The sequence below is a fragment of the Trichoplusia ni genome, chromosome 2, assembly GCF_003590095.1.
Source record: "Trichoplusia ni isolate ovarian cell line Hi5 chromosome 2, tn1, whole genome shotgun sequence".
NCBI lineage: Eukaryota > Metazoa > Arthropoda > Insecta > Lepidoptera > Noctuidae > Trichoplusia > Trichoplusia ni.
The window spans coordinates 14401722-14417527 of record NC_039479.1 but is presented as its reverse complement, the minus strand read 5'-3'; the positions used below and the strand labels follow the sequence as shown (position 1 = coordinate 14417527).

Below are 15806 nucleotides of genomic sequence, written 5' to 3'. Positions count from 1 at the left end.
CGGAATTGCAAATAGCGTTTATAACGGAATACAAAATATATTTTTTCATTTAAATGGTAAGTAATAACGATTTACAAATACATATTATTGCAAACCTAACTATAAAGCTCTTTTCCACAAATGTTTGCTATTTGATCGTAGTCCAACAAATACCATATAAATATAAATATGACCCAAAAACTCTTCGAATTATGTTAATTCCAGTAGAACGTATTATCCAAATATAATAAATAGTTTTATCTAATACGTCTAACTGCAATAGACCTGCAGAACGTATAGTAATTGAGAATGGTTCTAGTTTATTACAAAACGTAGTTGTCAGGTGTCTGCCCCTGTAACACTGCTATCCGGTAATTACATTGTGCTGGTTATTACTGTAGCCAGCAGTCTGGGACTTTTTAGCCACAGTTAAGCTCTCGTAGATCTCGTTATGAATAATTGTTAAACACAATACGGATAAATTAAATTGTACAATTAATTTAAGCATTGCGGTTATGCTCTTTGTGTGACCTTTCGTTAGGATTGTGACTGACATAATGTTAAGTTTATCTGTTTTCAACAGCTGTAAGTTAAATACAGTTTAATGGTAATACAGGAAGAGCTGACCTTTTAATAATACGTCAATATCAATTACTATGATTTCACTATTAATTAATTAAAGCCTGAATTACGTTGTTATTTTATACATTTACTGCATAGATTAGCCGAAAATAAAAACGTTTTTTTAACACTTTCATTACCACTACGATTTTCACGATGATTACTCAGATGCCGCCTACATTTTACGTTGGACTCGCTAGGCGAGTCGCCGGCACTGCAACATGAATTGCATCGACTCGCCACGCGAGTTCAGTGGCATTGGGTTAGGGTAAAAACAATGTTTTGTTATTTTTGTGGCCGTGACAGTCTATGTTGCCTGTTTAACGCAATTAAAAAGTGTTTAACTAATATACGGTGTAATTTAACATATAAAAATGGCAAGAAACACTGCACATAAAAGAAAAGGTATGTTTGTTTCGTAATTTATGCTGTGGTTGTCAATCTTATAAATAGTGGTAATTGTTTAGGTTATATTTTGAATATTTAATATTGTTTTATAAACAGGTTGTTTTTAAATATAGTTTAAAAGACAGTAAAGTTTTAAAATGTTTATTGTGAAGTTTCGAAGAACGTTTATATATGTTATGATTATTCAATTTGTTACGTTTTAAGTAAAATTACATTTTGATTACGTTCGAAATTTATTAAGAACATAAGACAGCACCTGCTCTATCGCCCACCCTTCACCGCTTCCTAAGTGCTTTAGCTGTGATGAAGAAACGGCGCAACAAACTCCCCAGCAGCACGCTGCCACAATATAATATAAACCAATTACATACATACATACATGAATTGAATATGAAGGAAGTATTCCAGTAGTCCATTCCTTTGCCTATGTAATAACACGAAATTCGAGCCCTACAAGATGTAGAACACAATCCGCCGTTGTTTTGCAAGTGAATGTGACTTTTGGTAAAATGAAAATAAAAGTATCTACCATAATTATATATGTTTCATTAATAAAAGTTTGAGATTCTATGTCAGTGAACTCGCCTAGCGAGTTCAAGGCATTGCAGAATAGTTTATTTTCTTTCGATTATAAACTGGGTCTGAACACCCGGCCCACCACGTAATTCTTTAGATTAGGGTATATTTGGTCTTCAGTATTATTTTAAGCAAAAAATACACATGCATTTTGGAAAAAAACAGCAAACTCATTGAACTCGCCAGGCGAGTCTACGGCACTGGAATAAAATTTACGTGGACTCTCCGGGAGAGTCGGTGGCACTGAACGTGTTAAAATATTAACAATATTAGTCTACTGGCTTTATTGTACTTCAAACTATAACTTTTAAAAAAATCTATATAGAGCCACAAAACCCACAGCTTTATATCAACTTTGTATAAATAACACCAAAACAAAGTTCGCACCAAATCATTAAAATGCAAATCTAAGACAAAAGATCCAATCTCTCGGTGTACAGCGAACAAAATTTTCAAATTGAAATCGTGATAATAAACTTATGCTTATTTTAAAAGTTGACACCGAGTCTACATTGTATGTTCACGAAGAAACTTTGACGTCTGTTTGTATGGAAAGGAGGTAAATCATGACATTGATATTGACGTTTTAAACCACTTATTTCTCCAAATAAACATTATAAAGCGAAACCTTAATTAAACAGTATCAAATGACAAATATTCACGTCTTATTTGCCTTAATATGGATCAGGAATTTCTATCAGTCGCGTGACAGACATACGATAGTATTCTTAAGCTAATCCCTGTACGGATTTGATGCGCCAAAGTAATTAATAAATCCGAGATGTCACAGTATTCAGCGGTACTTCACCTTTTGTGAATCCTTTGGAATGTTGACTGAGGTATTGGATGTACTGTAGATGGCATTATAAAGAAAGAACTTAAATAAATATTTAATTTTGCTATATCGTTTTTAAAATTAGAAATCTCCTTCTATACATAGTTATAGTAGTTATAGTATGTGTGCGGTAGCTGTAGCAGATAGATTTACTGTCTCAAGTTTGGGTTAAAAGAGATACGTTATGCTAAGGAATAAATAATGTTTTGCTAAGGAATTTGTTACACTTTAGATGGTAAAGGATGTTTTCTGATTCTACCTTAACTTGGTCCTGTTCCCCAGCATACTCGATGTTCTGGAATATGGTCCAGGTGTAGCGCCGGCGCACCTCCATCCGGGCCAAGTATCTCCGGTACCACTGCTGTATCAAGATGGCTGCCTTCATCGCTGTAACAAACAGCTTCAGTAAGAAACCTTTTTTTTTCTAAACTTTACTCTCATCTTAAGTCACCTCAGCATTTTATTGAAGCGAGCTGAGTCAGTTTGAGAGCCACAAAGTAATTTAACTGAATGTTGAAAAATTTCATTTGAGATTGCCGCCGAAGAAGAAGAAAATGTGAAAACAATGAAAACTTGTCTGTGATTGGATAAAAGAGCTTTTCTTGCTCATTGGAGAAAGTAATGTGTTTCCATCTGTCTAATAGTGTTCAAACTTTCCTAGTTCATTTCAGACTACGAATTGTATGTCTTTGTGTTGAGTTGGAGAATGAATCAATAGTTTAACGAAATGACGAAAGTCCTCGTTTATAACAATAAACTATTCGGTCACAGATATCTACATAAATAGCTGAACTTGTTTGTCAATACTCGTAACTTCCCTTCAAATGTATTAAAGCTTTGTCCGACGTTTCTACGTAATTAAGGAAAGTTCATGGCACAAGAAAAGCCTACACAACAAAACATTGGCAGGTTGGCAAAAAAAAAACTCTTTCGTAAATAATTTTCCACGACTTGCGTGGGAACGAACGGCTGTCCCTACCCTTTTCTTTTTTTCATGATACAGATACAAAAGTATCCAAGATATTTTAGGAAAATGATTCTTTGTTAATACTTAAATAAAGTTCAAGCTGCCTATATATAGTTACATATTATTACAAGTAACAACAACATGTTCAAATACAACTACGAAAACAAGTCATAGTGAAAAAAACATTTAAAAAAACCAGATGAATAAATTGCCAAAAATGTTATTGAGGTATTTCTGAACTTCAACTTCACACAAATAAATTGTAACGCCATTTTATAACAATAAAAAGAAATGGCTGTCAGAAATATAATGATAGGTAGGAAGAGGGATGGCGAAGGAAAGATAAATGGATCAAGTGAATGATGGGAGCAGAGCGAAACAAATGAGAGATTAAATGCGATCGAAATATTGTTTTGTTGATGAAAATATACCTATTATGGCATATTAGACCTTCCATAAAAAATTTAACAGAGCAATTTGCTTGTTCAAAAGTAACAAGAGCCAAATAGACACATAGGTCATCACAGGTCGTACATTTTTATTCCTCTAAATTTTTAATTCACAAAAGGTGTTCGTATTCTAAAAGAAAACTTGACTTTTTGAAGTTTTATTTACGGTTAAGTTTATAAATAAAAAGCGCACCCTGTAGCTGTGAAATTTCCAGCTCGTGTTACAATGTGCTACATAACAGTGATTTCGCGGAAATAAATGTATCCACGTATGAATATAAATCGCGCTAAGATGGAGTAATGATCAGTTTGCAACCTACGTATTTTGGTTTGGTTCTCACATATTGCTTTCAGGTATAGACCCACCCACAATGGTGTCACCCGTCATCTTGGCGAACATAGCCGCACATATTCGATATTCTGAATTGCAAATTCGCAAACCCAATTTCCACCGCATTTTTATCAGCGGCGCTCACACCAAGGCGTTTATTACTTACAAATTGTATGTCCAAGGGAGAAATAAAACTTAAACGTTAACTACAATTTTCTTCACTTAGATTTGAAAGGTCAAACTACTAAGTTTTGTTTAAACAGTTTAACGTTAAGGGCCGCACTTGGGTCAACTTTACATAGAAACTCTTTCAGTCCGTACCTTAGTACATAAGTGGGTTACTCTGGGTATGAACATATTGTAGTAAAGTGCTCGTTGTACCTAAGTGCTACACTATTCACTACAATAACATATATTCGCTAAGAGATGGTGCCCAACGAACTGTTTTATCTGCTCATTGGGGAATTACAAAGAAACGGATAATGTGTAAACTGTCGAAATAAACCTAATACGCCTAAATTTTATATAAACGGTAAAGTGCCGTCATTTGGTGACAAATTGCTGCTTTTACTGCGAAAAAAGGTAACTTAGTTAGGAAAAAGGCAGAGTAATTTGTGGATAAACCACATTCGATTTCCGATTACCGCCTCTATTACTATTAAATTGGTCACAGAATAGCTTAACTGCTTGGCTTCCAATATGTTTAAGTAAATAAATGAAAATCTTTAATAATATAAGAAACTTACTTAAAATAAAGATTTAAGAAACTTCAAATCGACTGTTAATTCTTAAACAGAAACAAAATAAATCAGACTAAAATAAAAAGTACCATTATTAGTTTTGTTCTTATTTTATTTATAAAAAAACTGTTTTAATCCCATCGATTCACAAAACTTTGTCAGGGGTCGCGGACTGCGCCTACAAATCTTTTATCAACGGCCTTTACTTTTGTAACTTATCTTCTAAAAGGTTTTTTAACTTCTGGAGTAATAAAAGAGGTAGGTTGTATTCAAGGTTACGACCGTTTTGTTGCGTAGACCATACATCTATGTTACCTTGTAGCTTATGGGATGATACGATAGTTATATGAGAGTCTTCTTTATTTGTTTTCGTCAAAGTATACGGAAATACGTTTATCGTAGCGCGTGTCTTGTCAAATGTTTGATTTATGTTATGACAAAGGTTTTATTATACATTTATATTCTCAGTACAGCATTGACCTCGTATCCTCTATCTCGTATTTTCACTTTCGGGAATGTACAGTGCTGTAGATTCAGTTTGAGCAAGGTATGTAGTATAAGATAGTCTGAACTAGAATTCCTCAAAGGCAACTGTCTGGGCGGATCGTTTGCTAGGCCTGTATTGCAGAGCTGATGGCGAGCATTACACTGTGCACATACATTAAACAGTAGGTACATATATCCTTATATTACACCATAACTTATAACATAAATGATGATAAACTATTCACAAATGAGCGGCCCACTCCGCTCAAGTATATTTGCTTTGTGCTCACGCAAGTGACGTGAGCTATTATTACAAGTGTATAGTCTGACAATTTAATGTGTTTACGGACCATTTATATTTGACTTTATGCTAAACTAGAACACGACTGTTTAAAATACACGGTTAAAGTGTTTTCTTTTTTCAGTGCTCTCAACATAAGCGGTAAAGCGGCTGATAAAGACGCCTAAATAATTAAAAAATAAGGCAAAGGGTAAGAACGTTTTCAAGAACAAGATAACCAAAATGGGTTACTAAGGGGCCACGCTGTCGAATGAAATATAGACACATAGACGAATTCAAGAACGTCACCCTGTTTTTGCGTACCATCTTCAAATATTTTTCCTGTTACAGCTTACCGAGTTGTAGGAAACAATGGTTCAAGGTCACAGGGAACGCAGTACTCAGAAAACGTTTAGGGGTAAAAACTCTGCCGAGCTGGGGGACTTTTTTTTGTACTTTTACCACCTTTCAGAAAAGGTAAACATCATTTATTTATAGACCGAGCACCAAATTCTAACTTTACAATATTGACCTTTACAATTTGAAAACAAAGGAATTTTCAAACGTCAATCAGACTGTAGACGTAGTGTAAAAATATGTTACTAAAGATTTCCAATTACGAACCTAGTGCCAAAATAACTTGAAACAATTCACAAGGTTGGAAGAAATAAAGAAACTGATCTTAATTTATCAGGTCATTGTACAAAGTAATTAAAAAAAAACATGTTATATGTACATATTAACTGACATTGAAAAGGTCATGTTATTAAGCAAAGAGGTCCTCTTCATAAGCCTTTGGGTCACAATGATAACAATACGTTCAGTACTTAATTAACATTTTCATTTTACAAATCATTATTTAGGATTGTTTACGCAGCGGTAAGTCCACGCACTTGCGAAATGTATGATTTGTTACTAAAAGGAGATAAAGCAAAACAAACTAGGTAATTATTTTAGTTATTATCTTGGGAGTTATCTCCACGAGCTTACCGCGGTTACGCCAAACTCTTGGCCCAAATCACCGTGAGATTAGCTGGTACAGGCACGATTAAATTAAGACAGGCAAGGGTATCGTTATCTACATCCTATATCGAACCTCCGGCAGCAGAGACCTCCCTAATCACACTGTTATCATAAATGCTTTTGGAGTATGCTTGTAGTTTTGTATACATTTCAACGTCATAGGGCTACGTCTTTACGCAAGCTATAAAAAGCCATCAGTAAAAAGAAGAAATGAATACATGAAAATCAACTTTATTTGATTTTTTTGTATGATTTGGCTTAGAAAGGACATTGAAACTATTCATCATGAATAATTCTACCCTGTTTCCGTCACACTGCAGAGCAAAGGTCGCATCCCATACAAGGAAGGATTCAGCATTAATAACAAGGATACAATTAAATTACGTTTGTAGGATTTATGTATTTGTTGTATTGTTTAGTTATGTATTTATTCAGCTAAACATTCTTCTTCTTCTTGGGAAATGTAAGATTTTTATTTTACCAATTCTTGGAGCAACTGACTAATTTAATATGCATACAGCAACTCCGATAATATTAAATAAATGCTCCAATTATTATGACTACAGTGTACACTATATTTGCAGTAGTGACATGAATATCTAGTCTAGTCATTCCTTAATCAGACAAACTAGCAATAAGACTTAAAAAATAGACATTCAAAACAACATCAGATAACATGTGTCAATATGAAAGTACTGCATGAACCAGTCAACATCTAATCGTATAGCCGACTAATCGCTCGGCAGGACAAACAACGTAAAATGTAGGTCAATGGGCAACGTGTATGTAAAATATGAGCGGTATGTCGTATCATTAGCAGGTAAACCGCAAGTGCAGCGTGAAATTACTATTAATTGATAGAAGTTTAGAATGGAGACATAATTTGCATTAATGAATATGGAATACATGCTAAGCGAATAAGAAAAAATAAGAACACTATTTTGCTAATCTAAATAGCATTAGAACTCACTACTCACTACATAAAATTCATTCATACGTTGACAAGCTATATATTACGTAAACGTGGGATGTGAAATAAGTAAAATAAATCGTTCTGGGTTAAAGGGCTGAAGTGGCATAAATATTCCAAGCACACATATTGTAACATGTAAACAAATAAATACAAATAACTACGAGATATTTTCACCATTATCGGAATGTCACAGAAACGACGTTTTCAATATCAATTTTCTGCCGTACTTTTTGTAGATTCGAATAACATTTGAGCAACTATAAATAACGAGAATCTTTAGATATATTTGAGAAATACATAATTGATGAATAAATATCGTTAGCCTTTTTTAACCTTTTCTTAGGTCGAATTAAACACTCTGCGAATTTTATATATACTTCTTAGCTATTTCATTGAACCTATATCTCAAAAGGATTTCACAACGGTATATCTAAGCTAATTGGGTCTAAAAGAAACTCAAAGAAAACAATTAAACATGCATTAAAGCAAGCAAATTGCTACGACAAAAATTTCTTTCGAAATAAAAGAAATTGCCTCACTTACAAAACTTTCACTGTTTGGAATAAAACTTAACAAGCTTACGTACTTTGTTAACCCAAAGGGGAACGCAAAACTATATTACAGATATGTCGGGGTTACGCGGGAAGCCGGGATACAATACATTTTTCGTATTCGTCGTATTCCAACCCTTTTAACGTTACATAACACGATCAAGCGAAGCAATCTACCACAATCGAGACTTCGAGAGGCATTTGGTTCATTACCATGCTGCGATATTTCAGGGTAATCTTAGCAAAATGTTCAATGTGATATAAATAGCGTTTTGTTGGTATGTCTTATTTTGATTAATATCTTATAACAGCTTGATATCTATACTAATACTAGCTGACCCGGCAAACGTTGTTTTGCCGATTTTTTTTTCTAATTGTATGTATTTTTAATGCTACATTATAAAAAAAATAAAAACAAACAATTTCATCCAAAAAATAAAATATATTTTTTTAGTGTGAGCAACCATTAACACTTAGGGGTACGAAAAATAGATGTTGTTCTATTCTCAGACCTACCCAATATGTATACAAAATTTCATAAAAATCGGTTGAACCGTTTCGGAGGAGTACGGTAACTAACATCGTGACACGGGAATTTTATATATTAGATAGATATAAAGCTGAAGAGTTTGTTTGTTTGAACGCGCTAATCTCAGGAACTACTGGTCTAAATTGAAAATACCATCAAGTGTTGAATAGACCATTCATTGAGGAAGGCTTAAGGCTATAAACCATCACGCTGCGACTAATAGGAGCGAAGATACAATGGAAAATGTGAAAAAAACAGGGCAGGTATAAATCATAACTTATATCTTCTACCCACGGGGACGAAGTCGCGGACAACAGCTAGTTAAGAATAAACAAGGAAACTTTTATCATTAAAGAAAGATGAATGAAACAAACTAATAATAAACAGAAAATGCATCAGCTAATCGCAGCTCGCTAAGCCCTTTGAAACCCTTACAATGACGTGTTTCCCCTATATGCGACAGTATAGATGTCCTATAAATGTTGTGTGGTTATAACTCACAACTGAAACCTTAACCTGTCGCCTGAGCCCTTTGTTGTTTATTAATAGGTAAGTCTGAGATCCAATTTACGTTATTCAACCTTGAGCATGGACATACGCTTATACATGTAAGTGGTATACAAAATCTCGCGGAAAAATCATCGTGCGATGAGGAAAATAGCGACTAATAAAGCCGGACCACTTCTCAAATTTTATGAGTCGTGACATTTGTCCTTTATAGTTCCGGCCCGGAAAATAACTTCTGCAACTTTTAGTTCGTTTAACATAAAAGTTGTTAACGGGTCAACTTACAGGAAACAGCCCTTTTGAGAGCAGTGGCATTTATTCGGAAAATATTTGGCCAAAAAATACGAGCGGAATTTGTTCTTGATTAAAAATGAGTTTGTAACTGAATAAAACTTTGCTCTATTTGTATAATATATCATTTATGCTGGAAAACTTGATTTACTGTATGACCACTAGATCTACGTAAAAAAAAATATACTCCTATAAAATTCAGACGTTAACAGTGTATTAGATTTTATAATTATGACAAGTATAGTAATTTTACTTAATACAAATTTAGTATGACTTAAAAAAAGAGGAATGAAAATTTCTGTTTGATTTAACAGATTTACTTACTTCTCTCTGCTTTGGTCATGCTGACGTCATCTCTTCTCCAAAACCGAAGGAAGGGGGCGAGAGCCTTAATAGTGCACTCGCCATTGAGGACTCTCTTCCCCAGCTTCTTGGGGACTTCCTGCTCTATCTCGGAGCTCCGGCATGACGAGGAGTCGTCTCCCTGGGAGCGCGGCCGGCGCCCTCCGCGGAAGCTGACGCAGCCACATCCTTCGGCAAGCGAGAACATCGCTGGACGCTTGTCTTTGAGTCTTTTCTTATCTTTTCGCGGGCGCGTACATCGTGGCGTTTTCTGGCGCGACTTAGGAATGGTGGCTGACGTCTTGGAGACAGAAGGGCGCGTGATATGTTATCATGACCCAGTCCCTCAGACTGGAAGGGATCTGAAACAAAAACATTCTATGTTAAATACTCGTTCAACTGCACATGTATTACTAAATAGTCTATTATGCATATAAACATAATGTTAATAACACTTAACAATTTTATAAAAGTAAACAGCTCTTTAGCTCTTCTCCAAATTAATTTGAACAATTGCGTTTTGTTATGGACAACCGACGAACGAAGCCGTAATTATTTATGTAAACGCTGTAATGAAACACCTATGTTAATTAAATATAAGTATGTAATTAGGACCGAGCCCGTTAGTCGAATTTGTCCTTTTAAGGGATCGCTAAAACTTTCTACTTTCACGCTTTGAAATGAAGCATAATTTAGTTAAGGATACATTTTTTTTTAAACTATATTAATGATTCTTTCATTTTTACAAAACTTTTTTGTTACTTTTTCAATTTATTTAATGCGTGTTTATTTACTCAAGTACTATTTTAACCCATATAAGTTTCAAATGAAATAGAAAAGAATTTATTAAGTTCACTTTAACGTTCGCTGAGAACATGTATCAGAGCAGGCTACAGACATCATATATTAGACGCTAGTGTCATCTGTAATCCTCCATCTGTTACTAAGTCTGCCTCTGAAATGTTACCACATACGAGGCACTACATAACACTCAAGCCACTCTGCTTTGTGTCCAATTCATGCCTCTCATACAATATACAACATAAATGAATCATTCCTACAACTTGCACGTCAAAACAACAACTTTTGCCATGAAAGTCGAAAACACTCAAAGCATTAAGCTACGGGGAAACAAAACCTCTCCGGAATTTATTGACGCTTTTGAGTCTTAGGAAATTAACTCAGTTTATTTATTGTAAGCGTCGCCGCGGTGACCCGAGGAAACTTTAAAATGGCATAGGTCATTCACGACAAAGGGTGTCTCTTGATTAATCGTCGAAGAATGCCAGCCTTGCATCGAATTACCCTTCTTCATTATCGGGCTAAAGGTCTCTGAAATTCTTCAGAATTGTTGTTGGGAGAAACTGCCCATAAAAGATAGATTATTCCTTCATTCTTTTTTTTATGTTTCTGTTAGGCAATGTCCTCGTACAATATGCATATTGGCACTGGCCCATGAACATGCCTACCCTAAACGTTACAACTCGAAATAAGAAATGGACTTTTGTAAGAATGTAAGTATTCTTTGCTTATACTTGCTAACGAATTATTTTGTTGTATAGTAGATTTTTACTATGTCTGTTTTACAAAACGCTATTTTAAAGTACAAAAAGGTGGTCTATTTTCAATCAATCATATCTTGAATTTTTGTGACTAGAACAATAACGTCAGAATCAGTGCAATATTCCATTACCATTCAGAACTTGTGACGTTAGTAACACTACCACGTGCCAGAGCTGTAGATGAATGAGATATAGGTACAACCCTACGTAATTCTATAAATTAGTCTATTTTCGTCTGACGCATCTCATCAACCATAAAAATTGTATGACCCACTAATATTCCACATGGCTAATGTGTTAATCAAATAATGGCCTCTTTATAGGTTTAGCGTCAACGGAGCTCATAAAATTGCCTAAAATAGGCCAATCAGAAGAAAGGTTGCTTTACGTATTGGAGTTATCTGAGACAGTCGTTTTGAATGTCGGTCATGAGACCTATTTGTTTTTATTTCCACAAATGCAATATTATTATGATAGTGTCTTCTATACGTTTGTATTTTAAACAAAACACAAATTTTGAGTTAAAATTAAATAAAGAGACAAAGCTAAAACATTAAGCGCAAACACGTCCTGAAATAGTACGGTAAATGAGTTTCCACAATACATCGCAAAGCCGTTACTAGATTAAGCTAAAGGCCAGCAACCTTTATTTCACTAAATTGCATCATTGTTCTATGTCAGCGGTATTATACAGGGACACTGAAACAGCTCACTGAAACACAGATATCATTGTTTGAACACAAATATTTTATTTTGAAACATGTGAAACAAGTTCGTGTTTCATGTCATGTTATCTTTTTTGTTTTATATTGCCAGCAATTTATAAAACGGAGTGAAGGATATGCCTTTTTCTCGCACAAAATGCCTGTCGAAAGACCTTTTACCCTTTTTGAAATAAATATTGTCAGATTAAAAAAAAGAATCAAGAACATTTTTTTCACGGGTTGGCTACGTAAACAAATGCCAAGTTTTCTCTAAATCTCTGTATTTTGTTTGTCTTTAGGGTTTGTATAAATAAATGGGTTATCGAAATGTTACTTGGATTTTGTTTATCTAGTATAATCGATAGCATTAATATTGTCCAATAAAAGCTCTTAAATGTACATAAAGCGTGTAATGCTAGTTATCAACTTCGAAATTGTTTCAAGTGTCTCGTGGCTTCCATTAAGGCAGCCTTAAATGCTATAAGAGGGTAAGAGATAATAACAGACGGGTTTAATCTCGGCTAAATGACTACGCTAGCGCCTATATTTAAACAGATTAGCGCTGCAAAAGTCTTGGTCCCCGAGTTAGTGGCAAACGCTCCAGATCGAGTAAATTGCGACGTCAATTTATCTTGAACGAAGTAAGGTGAATACATACATGAACAGTATGAATAAATTGGCCCCGGATCTGAAAGAGTAAGGAGAAATAAACCAGAACCGATCAATATAAAAGTTAATTAACTCGCACATCGTAAGTCAAAACTCGATTTCGAAGCCGAAATAAAGTGGCAATTCTATTTGTTACTGTTGCTGAACTGAAATTGGTTTGATTATGCTGTCGGCTACGTCTGTAGAGAACGGCATAATTTTGTCGGTGTTCTCATTAAACCATATCACGCGCCGAAAAGCAAATAGAGCCACCCTTGTTCCAAACATAAAACGTAGCAAACGCCTGTGACGTGATTCGCAATCAAAATTACTCGCTATACAATACTTGAGCTATTTTTTCTCACGGGATCAACTGAAATACGAAGGAAAATGCGAATCCAGAGACATTACTTACGGTCTTTTTAACCTTAGCCTGAGATCAAGTAGGTTAGTCAAAATCGTAAATGAGAGGTCCTTTTTCACGGCGCTTGTTACATTAGATTAGGCCACGTGTGGTATGTGCCCGGGCTGCTCACCCGGGCACATACCACACGTGGCCTACACACGGGGAGCGCCTTTGCCCAGCTATAACAATAAATCTCAACCCACAATTATAAATGTTTTATGAAAAAGTTATAGCATTTTTAAAGGGACTTTTGAACGAGCTTATTTTTTAACAATTTTGAAATGTTTTAATGAAAACAGAGTACAAAAAGAGTTATAATTTATGATAATTAAAACTCGATAACGGTTTAATCGATAATGCGCAGCGAGATGTATAAAGGACTGATAGGCCACAAGAGCTCCTTTGTCTAAGATGACGTGATCACAGACACAATTTTCTCTTCGAGGCTAGCGAGTGACGCACAATTAGGTTAAATGCGAATTAATAGACCCTTACAACAGATACTGTTATGAACCTTCGTAATATCAAGTCTATTGTATCATTAACCGTAATAACAATATAATAAAAAGGATATAATGCTAATATAGAGCTGATTATGTGGTGTATACAGTATAAATAATGATAATGCTCACAATTGCTTCGATAAGTCTTACAAATATATTAAGAACAAGCAAACCAATAGATACTTTGTTGAGCTGTATTTCTATAAAGCGTATAACAATATATAACTTGGTTTTCTATTTGTAAAAAAGTTTTAGAAATCGATTCAATAAATCCCGAAATAAAAGTCACAAATTTATCCTCTATACAACGCCGGCCTAGACAAAGAAAAAAGAAACAAATACTCCTAAAAAATACTCTTTCAAAATTGTTCGAGTTTGTTTGTTTCATTAACTAAGAAAAAGCTACGAAAAATCTAAAATTTAACTCTAGAAAACAGAACCTGTCGAGTACACTTCTCTGTCAATATCGTACTTACAAGCAAAGAGACTACATAAAAGTGTTCTTTAATCTAGTTTCCATACAAACGCACATAGTCGGATGTTTTAAACAAGCAATTTGAGAACGGAAAGCAAATATTTTCGTTACCAGCGTACAAAGGTATACTAACGACTCGTGTGCTCCGTCACAGCCGTTTAATGTTCCTATTTTTAATTGTTTTATTTTTCAGCCTTTAATGTGAATAAAATATAGCATTTTCATTAACGCTTCTACAAGGAACATTGATAAATTATGTTCCACGAGAGTACAAAGGAACTAGAAAGACATTCAAAGTAGCTTGAATTCTACTTATTCTGTTTTAACAATATTTTTAAATTAAAGACACAATATAGTCGCATTGTAGGTCACATGTCCATATTGTAGATGGCACAGATTCTTTGTTTAAATTTAAGAACTCCTAAAATACATGTCTGCATGGAAAATTATTTAGCTAGACCTTGGACCTTGGAGATCTTTATTTAAATAACAGCTAGCCAAGTCCCGTATAATTGTGAACTATAAAGTAAAATGACTTCTCGTAAACGGGACTAAAATATCGTCGGCGGCCGTTCTGTCGGCATGTCACAGTAATGCACTAGTTACTTCCCGCAAACCGTCATTAGCGAACCTTGTGTACTTGACTGCGTCCGGAATCGATGTACTCAGAAATACCATACCAGCTAAGACACATATGGAACGTTTAACCAACTGGTTAGGTACATATATGTGACGTCAAGAATATGAGCCTCATAACCCGCTACCGACTTTAGATAAAGGCGAACACTGACACTAAAAGCAGGGTTAAGGCGGGTTAAATAGTCTGGCACTAAAGTTAATGTCACACATGGCTTTTAATACTCGATATAGCGCAGCTGCAGAATACCCAAGAATAATATGACCAGCACGCTGGCGAAAAATTATGATTAAAAATGCATCAAAAGGAACCTAACTTCCATGTCTTCCATTTATTCAAAGTCATCCATTAACGTAGATCAATTGATACGTCAGTTTTCTAGTAATGCGATATCGCCCGGAACGTCGCCAAGTCACTGTCATTATTTCATTACTACACATAATATTTCCATGTCGGCTACTAATCTATACTACATCTTTAGGTCATATTGACGGCTATAATTTACAATATTATTTATTCTTTTTCATAAAGGGAAATATAATCCTACTAAAAGAGTAAGTACGGTCGTCGCCTACATTTCCAGAATATAAGTCACATACATTTCAGAGGAGAAATCGATAAAGCATCTCTTCACATAAGCCTCCCAAAGGACCGAAGCTCTGCCAAGGATGACCCAGATAATCCGTAATAATGGCTGTCGTAATAATAAAACCGTTTCAGATCACGATGCACTTCAAAATAAAATCAATATGGATCTAACGGCTCCGACACGAATGAACCAAATTTAATAAAGAGTCCACTTTGGCGAAGAGAAATCACAATAATGATTTATGGGTACAAAAGCATTTAACTACAATAGGAAATGTTAGAGGCTTTGTTGGAATAGAACCCGAGATAACCTAATAGGAGGATCTCGATAATGTCGGTAAAAGCTTTCATCAAACAGTTCGAAGACCAAAAAGTTTGCCTTTATAATGTGAACT

At 34.8% G+C, this 15806-nt stretch overlaps 1 protein-coding gene across 1 annotated transcript in view; it reads right to left on the bottom strand.

The window, feature by feature from the left end:
- The window catches only part of LOC113508334 (serine/threonine-protein phosphatase rdgC), a 60616-nt gene that overhangs the window by 23580 nt on the left and 21230 nt on the right, over window positions 1–15806 (bottom strand). Inside the window, exons 2-3 of the mRNA XM_026891303.1 lie at window positions 9871–10250; window positions 2679–2806 (exon numbers count right to left, since the gene is read on the bottom strand). Of these exons, the coding sequence (XP_026747104.1) occupies window positions 2679–2806; window positions 9871–10096 (354 nt within the window). The 5' untranslated portion in view covers window positions 10097–10250. The remainder of the gene's footprint in view (window positions 1–2678; window positions 2807–9870; window positions 10251–15806) is intronic.